The sequence below is a fragment of the Drosophila montana genome, unplaced genomic scaffold (genome assembly GCF_035044405.1).
Source record: "Drosophila montana isolate Dmon_TW-CO22-7 unplaced genomic scaffold, ASM3504440v1 contig_3733_1, whole genome shotgun sequence".
Classification (NCBI taxonomy): Eukaryota; Metazoa; Arthropoda; class Insecta; order Diptera; family Drosophilidae; genus Drosophila; species Drosophila montana.
The window spans coordinates 2293149-2302185 of NW_026998620.1; the positions used below are offsets into that span (position 1 = coordinate 2293149).

The 9037-nt window shown below is 41.2% G+C and overlaps 1 protein-coding gene across 1 annotated transcript; it reads right to left on the minus strand.

The window, feature by feature from the left end:
* Positions 1 to 468: 468 nt before the first annotated feature.
* Cnx99A (Calnexin 99A) lies at positions 469 to 5654 on the minus strand. Its single transcript, XM_064693764.1, has 10 exons — positions 5562 to 5654; positions 5174 to 5489; positions 4080 to 4415; positions 3883 to 3954; positions 3653 to 3786; positions 2454 to 3042; positions 2248 to 2388; positions 1766 to 1894; positions 1426 to 1683; positions 469 to 1307 (listed from the first exon to the last, which is right to left on the minus strand). Exons 2-10 carry the CDS (start codon positions 5327 to 5329, stop codon positions 1260 to 1262), a joined length of 1863 nt encoding a protein of 620 aa, XP_064549834.1. The 5' UTR covers positions 5330 to 5489; positions 5562 to 5654; the 3' UTR covers positions 469 to 1259.
* Between the last annotated feature and the right edge of the window lie 3383 nt (positions 5655 to 9037).

Below are 9037 nucleotides of genomic sequence, written 5' to 3' on the forward strand. Positions count from 1 at the left end.
TTTACAAGGGTTTTGACATTTAAATTAACACAACAGGGAGCAGGGGCAGCGCGTGGTCTAGGCCAAACATTTCGGTGGTGGAAAAAGGATATTTGAAATTTTTGTTGGATTTGTATGTTATGCACGCAAACGGTAGCTGGTTAGTCCTTCCGGGTTGCTGCTGGGCGACGGTTGTTGTTGTCCTTTGTGGTACTTGTAGCAAATATCGTAAATTATTTTTAATATACTGGCGGGTATTACCCGGGCTTGCACGGCTCAGATTGTTTGCTACAAATTTTATTTGCCGCCTGTCAGAAATCGGAATCTACCTTCAATCCCACATCTCAACTTATATTTACATTATCCAAACTTTGAGGCCAATAATTTCATCCAAATGTTTTTCCATCAATTTTCCACACTTGCGGGTGGAATTTGACCGATCAGACAGTCAGTAGAGCAAACAGATTTATATATATATATAGCTGTTAGTTGGTTTTGACATTCAGTTTTATTTTCGCTGTAAATTTTCATTGTTACAAATGAAAAAATGAAGTTTGTTTAAACTCGGAGTATAACTAGCGTATTCATAAAATTTCGTTTAAATTACATAATATTAAACTAGATATTTTCCCATTGCTCTCTCGCTTTCTCTCTCTCTCTCTCTCTCATTAACTGGAGTTTTTCTTTGTCTGCATGCTACGTATCGCGTTATTGGTTTCCGTGATATATATCTTTGATTCCCTCATTTGTCTAGTTTTCTATTTAATGTTATTTTTGTGTGCTTACATGGAAAAATTAATATAAATTGTGTGAGAACAGAACTTGGACATGTGTATGAGACAGTTTTTGGGGGGAAGGGGAGATAGTGGGTCATATAGTATATATGGAGAGTATACGAACATAAATACAATGAATAATACAGAACGTGCCGTACGCATAGGACGATGACTAAACCAAACCATATATAAACTAGTGTTCATTTTAATTAACAGCTGCATGCGATCGCTAACTATGGAACTACCACCAACAGTTTTGGTATTTTGAGGCCTACTCATTTGTATTCGTGGGTGTTTGCACGGGTACTCGATGAGTTTACTGAGTGTTCATTTGAATCTTAAACAAGTTGTATGTTGTTGTTGATACATTAAATGTTGATGCTTTTGCTACTTTTGTTGTTGTTCTTGTTCTTGTTGTTGTTGCAGTTATACATTTTTTGGAATTAGTTTAAGTTTTCAAGTATTTTGTGAATCCGAGACATATTCTGGATTGTGCCACGCCCTCTAATCCTTGCGCACATTGCGCTTGCGAGCGGATTTCGTGGTGGATTCCTGCAAGAAATTAGTATAGCATTATATACAATTTTGTATGGTAGAAGGTATTAGCCGTCTTTTTACTAAATTTAACATTTTCTTGTCTAAGATAGAAATTTTTGCATTTAGAGCCTACCTCAGTCTGTGTGGGCTCTTCATCCTGCTGCTCTTTAAGCTGCTCTTTAATATCTAATTCAGACTTTTTATTCTTCTTGGGACTGTTAGACTTTGAGTTGTCTGTCTTGTTGGCATCACCAGCCGCCTGCGCTGGTGCCGCAGTCGCATCCACTTCCTCACCGCTCTCGTTCTCATCAGCAGCCGGCTCTGGCTCATCATCGGGCTGTGCTTCATCCGTTTTTTTGGCTTGTGCAGCAGCAGCTGTGGCAGCCGAGTCCTGTTGGGATTGTATTTATTGGTATTTAGGAATAATTTTCACAAAATTGGTACAGTTGGGATAATTTGCCTAGCAACATTACCTGACTCTTAGCTTTGCCAAATCTACAATAGATGCCGATGACAGTCAATGCTATGAATATGACCAGGCCAATACCCCAGGCCGTGGGATAAGCCTTGGCTAGCTCAAGCACCTTGTTGACCAATGAGTCCTACAAAATGAGATGACCAAATAGCAATAAGGGTGCAAAGTGCGTAGGCAGTAGGCGGGTGTATGTGTGTGTGTGCAGCTCTATCTAATGTATACATATATATATATATATATATAAAATATATCTGAAAAGTGACCTCTTTGGAGCGTCGATACAAATAGAAGATATAACAGCTGGCGGGTATCAGCAGATAGAGAAAATATAATGCCCACCAGCCGGGCTTATAGTTCATGTGCCGCATTAGGCGATGCCACAGAGTTTTCTTATTGGAGAATCAATTGAATATTAGCTTTGATTTGTGTTTGTATTCAAGATAGCTGTGTGTGTGTTTGTGGGCGTGGCAGTTAACTTACCGATTCGCGATCAATATAGCGACGTTTGATATCAAAGCTATTGGCGGCAAATTCGCGCGCCACATTCACATCGTCCGTGATGATGAGATTATCGAAGAGTATTTCATTGGACATGGACCACAACTCCAGGCCAACAGCGCTCTAAACGAATATAATAATTGCTCATAGTTAGATCTGCAAAATTTAAGACGGTTCCAACTGCTTACAATGGGCGTCATTTTGAATGGCATGAGATCCTCAAAGAAATGGGGATTGGGTATCTTGCGTGGCGTCCATTTGCCCTGGTAATTGGGATTCTCAATCATGGGTGCACGCCACTTGCCCTTGTACTCGGGATTAGCTATGAGCGGTGCCTTCCATTTGCCGCAGCCAGGCGCCTTTTCACACAACGGATTATCGACAAGTGGTGCCTCCCACTCGCCATCGATTTCGGTATCCCAATCGTCGGGCTTGGTGGCTGTTGGATCGGCTATCATATCGGGCTCATCCTCCAGCCAGCCATCGGGCTTGCTGGCGCTGGCATCGGGTATCTGTGGCGGTGCATCATCATTCCAATCATCGGGCTTTTGCGATGACGGATCGGGTATTTTCTCGCGCTCATCCCAATCGGCTGGCTTCTGGTCGGTGGGATCATCGATCTCAGCGGGCGGATTGACTGGCGGCTTAAAGTCCGTCAGCAGCGAGCCCTCATTAATGATCTTGTGATCGAGACGCATCTCAAAGCTGTTGTCCGGTCGCACCACCAGCTGATATAAATGGGGCAGCTTGTCCTTGAAGGGCTCCTCCAAGCGGTTCCTAAAACACACAAAACAAAACAATAGCAAGTGAAAGTCTGAACAAGAGAGTGTACAAAATTTAATACCCCCATAATTGCCAATTTAAATTTAGATACAAATGGAGTGAAATTTTGCTCATATATTGAAGACTTTGGTTAGAATATCTTAAACCAAAATGTTTTTCATACAGGAACAAGATATTTGACCCGATCGTTCCTATGTTAGCTTTATGGTTTTCCCAAGATATCTTTAAAATGGAAGCTGTCCATGCCAGCTATATGATTTAGTGTTCTATATTGAACCGGGCGTCTCCAACTAAGACTCCACACGGACATGCAGAGCTATATCTAAGGCTCAAGGAATATATACATGTCTCCCTCAATTCGTTACAAAATAACTGAATATATTGTAGTGCCCTCTGTTAGGGTATAACAAGTGAATGAACTCAAATCAGGGGCAGCTGTTGCGCATGGGGTTAATCTATGTGCATATATAACCGTCCATAGATGCGTCGGGTTATCTGCACAGCACAAAAAAAAAACACACACAAAACGGTGGTTGCAAGCGGGCGGGTGGATGTGTGTGTGTGTGTGTGTGTGTGTGTGTGCGGCATATGGGGGTCCACTTACTTTGGTTTGTTACAGTGCTTCTCGGTTATGGTGCCGTTAATTGGATTTACATGACGGAATATGAAGTGCATTTTCACATCGTTGCCGCACTTGTCCGGTCCAAACATGATGGTGTAGGGTGTTTTGTCATTGAACTAAGGCAAAACACAGGCACAAAAGTGAAAAAAAAAACAATAAATAAACATGGAATAAACAAAGCGAATTCATATTTCAGCTGTCTGCCAACTAACCGTTGTGAGATCTTCGGTTTCCTTGCCCGACGACAGTAGCTTTAGGTACGAGCCACCGCACTCTTGACCCTCCTGCGGAATACGAAAATTGGGTCGATTAGTGAAACTAGTTGCTATTAATTGGATTAGTCAATCCGGCGGCTGATGCAATCCACATTGCCTTTGCATTGGCTACCCCTGGCTGGTTATTGACTCACCTGCATTGTGACCTCATATTGCACCACCAGCGGCTTGTTCGCTTTGAAATCGAACTGTTTGCTGAGGCGCGCCGAAATGGCCGCATGCTTGGCCTTCGATTTGAGCACCAGACCCTTATCCTTGGGCCAAACAATGCGCAGCGGCGGCTCCCAGTTCCAGATGCCATCGTATTTGGCTATCTCCTCGGCTATGTCATCCTTTTTGGCCTGCGATTTGATCCACTGTTTGCGCGAGGCCTCAACATCATCGAAATGATCGGCAAAGTGAAACTTTTTCGGCTCAATTACGGGACTCTCATAGACCAGCTCCTCGCCGAGATTGTCAACGGGTTCCTCCTAAAAGAAACGAGAGGTGGAAATTGGTAAAAGTGTTCCCAAACTTTGGAAAATCGATTCGTATCAAAAAGCAAGACTCAAAATGGGATAAGCAATCCGCAAAGCGTAGCACTGATAATCTGCGAGATTTGCCGGCGCTGATTAATGACAACGATTCTGGGAAAAGGGGTAATTGACTTGACAAGGCAGACGGACGCGACATGGCTGGACCGCTTCGTTGTTGCTGATTAAGAATTTATATACTTTACGTGGTCAGTGATGCCTTGCAAAATCAGTCATATGCATCTGCACAGCTGCAGTATACCCTTTATTAATCACTTTATACGGGTACAAGGTACAAACAAAAACCACGCGGCTGACACACTTTTTTTTTTATCAAGACGCAGCGAGAGATAGAAGCTGAGCGCGTGTAGATAGCAAGGAGGAGGGGGGGTGGGGTGGTCTTGCGCAAGTTTGTTGGCTTAGTTTATATACATATGCGTGTATGCATGTGTGCATATGTGCATATATGCAAGTGCAAATCGAAATTGTAACGCGGGTCAGCTCCATGAACTGCGGTCACACTTTACTCGCGTATACAATTAACCCCCATAACGCCCCACATAAAAGAAAAACAACAACAACAAGAACAGTTGTTGCTACTGACGTGTACTTTTGTGCGCCGGTGGCAACCGGCCGCCGCATGTATCCATGTGTGTGTGTGTGTGTGTGATAATATATGCTTGTATGTATGCATGCTTGTGTATTATTTGGCTCACCTGCACATCTTCAACGATCCCGTCGTCATCAAAGTCGTCGATGTCGGCCTCAGCAGCGCCGGCTGCTGTGGCAGCAGCCATCAGACAGCTGGCGGCCATCAGCAACAGCAACGCCCGCGCTGCTCGGCGGCCCCGGCTAATATTTAGCTGCTGCATTTTTTGCTTGTGGTTTTTTTTTTCTTCGCTTTCAACCACCTCCTCTGTATGTATGTGTTTGTGTGTGTGTGTGTGCTATGGTTAGCGGTTCTAGCGCTCGTTGATCGCTTTTGTGCCTGCCTTGCGTTGCTTTTCAACGTTTGCTGCGTACTGCCGGGCGCTGTGGGGCAAAACGAAAAATGAAATCTAACGCGGCCAACTAAATTTGTAATTAAGTTAAATTAAATTATACATTCTCACTGCGCCTACTGCTGCTGCTTCTCGCTGTTTGTGCTTCTTCATTCGCTTTTAGCTCGGTTGCAACTCTGCTACAATTTGTGCCTAAAATATACCGAAAAAACGCGTGTGTGGGTATTTTTTAGTGCTGCGCAGTGCGCATGTTCGCCATGTTGCTGACGTCACAGTTGGCGAGTTCTGTAGCAGCATTTGAATTAAAATTGGAAATAACGGACACTGGCTAATAAATATAAAAATGTGTTGTATGTTAATTAAATTTGACTTGGACTGAAATTAAATGGATTAACTAAAATATTTGTATGGAGGAAAATTAAAAAACAATTGCTCTATCGAAAGTTCTCGACTAGCAGATATCCTGTAGGTCTAAATTGACACTAGCATTCGCTTGACAAATTCTTAGTAGAAAATCGCATAGAAAGGTGAATTTTGGTTGATTGGAATACTAAATAATGAGAGAGAGAGAGAAAGAGTAAAACAGGGAGAATGTGAAGAAGGGAGAAATAAGGAGAAAAGAAGTAAATGCGACGAGAGCAAACATGATTAAAAGTGAGCAGGAGTAAGAAAGACAGAGAGAGAGGAAAGGAGACGAATATATGAGAGAGAGAGAGAGTTCCGGAGAAAGAGAGAACTATTTAGTAAGAGTGGGATCAATAGGTCGGGGAATATATATTAGGAGACCGAGGAAGAATGATAGACAGAAAGTGATAAAAAAACAGATCAATAAATAACAACTTTATGCACATCAGTAAAATATATAAAAATAAGTATATTTTATTTTTAAATTAAAATAAAAACAAAAAGATAATGTAAGAGAGAATAGACAGTAAATAATTATATATGAACAATTCATGACAAGTGTGCAACACAGAACCTAACCATAGAATTCCTAGTAATAATTATCGCAATAGAGCAACATAATAAAAATGAAAAGCACTTTGTGCAACGTTCATATTTCCCAGAAACTATAGTTTAATCAATTGATGCCCGCAATTTGACCATAGAGTAGCTATTGGGCAACATATAACATAAAAAAAAAAATGAAACTCGTATTTTTTTTTGCAATTATTTTAAAAGCTTGCCAGCTCAATTAATGCGCCACTAAACTCCATAATAAAGTCGTCTGGGGATGGGTAAGGGGATAGCAAAACTTTTCTATATGTACTGGATGCACATAAAATGTCGTGCATTTGAGCATAAAATTATAATAAAAATTGCAGGCTTATATTCGGTGCGAGCTGCCGGCAAGTGCAGCCTGATGCCAACCCCTCCCCACCCCTCGCTACCCCACCCCTCCCCTCCCACCAGCAACCCACCATCCGGGTTTTTGTGGGCAAGGCTTCGTTTAACCATTCAGTTTATCTACACTGGCATCGGTGCAACTGACTGTTGCAGTTGCAAACAAAAAAGCTTTCTGTTTAATGGAATATTTAACACAATTTAAAAAGTTTCTAAAGACAAACAATGGCTCAGACACTCGCTGGCACAATCAGCCAGAACTTTTATTGCAGCTCTCCGTGCAACTCACACACAAACAGCCACACACACACACAGGCACACACACTCCTTTGTTGTTTATGGAAATTGTGTAATGACAGTTAATGACGGTGCTACACCTAGATATGCATAGTCTACATGTTGTACTGCCTACTTAAAACCCGCCTGCCCCTCTACCAACACGGCAGCGCATAATTAGCTTGGAGTGTCAGTGTTGGTAAGTGTTTTATTAGCTCAAGCAACAAACAGTACGCCTACAAACACTTGTGCTCGATTTTCGCTGTTGTCGTTGTTGTTGTTGCTGCTGTTCCACTAAGCAAAAAGGGTGCATAATAGCAGCTTCTCACAATGACATATTATACAAAATTCAGATGCTATACCATATAATGGTTGTGCTATATGGGACACACAGATTTTAGCCTGGTTTTGTTCTCGTTTCTGTATGTTTCTTTGCGCTTAAGTTGCGTTTAGATGTTTAACTTTAATTGCATTAAGTATTTAATAGTGTTGATTAAGGTCAGAAATTTACATTATAAAAAAGTCTGCCAACCGGAACAGAGCCTGGAAATAAAACTTTGTATTTAAATCTTAGTTGAAAACTTAAATCAAACCCGACCTTACTTAAACAAATCGGATTTGATAAACTATTTTCGTTCGGAATATTTTAAATTTATTATTTTAACATCCATAAAATTCGGAAATGGCGAAAATATTGTATATACTCTTTATGTGCATATAAAATTAATTAAACTAATTTGAATTATATGCATTATCAATATGATTTAAAATAAGGCAAAGAATGGGATTACAAAGTCAAACTTACAAATCAAACCGGCACGCTGGTTCAAATTCGCTTTTAAATATATAAAATTACTGTCGATCAATCGATTATTTGATCAAATCTGTTTTAAACACAATTCTTTTTTCTTTATTAATACTGGTTCAACCAAAAGTTCCTTTTGGGTTTGCCTTTAAGTATTTAAAAGCAGTGTTGATCAATCAAATATTTTGTTGTATTTATATATATTCAGTAGTGTTGATAAATGCCACAAATAGTAGTGTATCTTTGAAAAGAAACCATTTTTTATGGCTGCGCGTTTGAGCTCTTGATTTAAATCGTTTTCATGCAGTTCATAGCGTTGATTAATGACGCACAATTTAGCTCATCTCTGTGTCTGTCTCACTGGGAAAAGGGTCTTTTATTAAGGACAATTTTGTAGCCATGGTGCTGCGTAAACATGCAACACTTGAATAACGCACTTAACACCATAAACATAAGTACATAAAACAAAAAAATATGCAAAATGTACACACACACACACAAACACACAGAGGAAGACACACGGGCACAGAGACTAACATTGACAGTAGCTCATCAGGAGGCTTAATGCGCAGGAGCAGCGGCAAAGGATGTCGACATTAATTTTGATGGCATAGCGCGAAAGTTTTGTTTTTAAGCTTTTGGACAGCGCTTCTGTGTGCACAATAATAAAAAACTAAAACTCTAACATTTTCACCTGCAGTAGGCACTGCATATGTGTGTGTGTGTGTGTGTCTGAGTATCAAAAAACATATGAAGGAAGCGTCGTTACAAGCGCACGAGCTCAACTTAGTGTGTACTTAACTTCCGTTACATGAACGCCATGCTACACTCATACACACACACACACACACGCACACACTCAGTCCATTCACACGCATGGCCAGCTGCATACGTGTCCGTACATGTGTGTGTGGTGTTTGTTTGTTTATGCCAAAAGTGTTGTAAAGTGCGGCGCTTTGTCGGCAGGAAACGCTGAAAATTTATTACCGGACAATTTTGCACAGGGCATAAAAAAAGGCGAGAGACAAGCAGGGCCATAGGTCGTACAAGCCCCACACACACACACACCCGCCCACACCCACACACACACACACAGGCGCAGCCATTCATATGCATATGCATAGTTTGCCGGGCAACGTAAGTGTATGCAAACA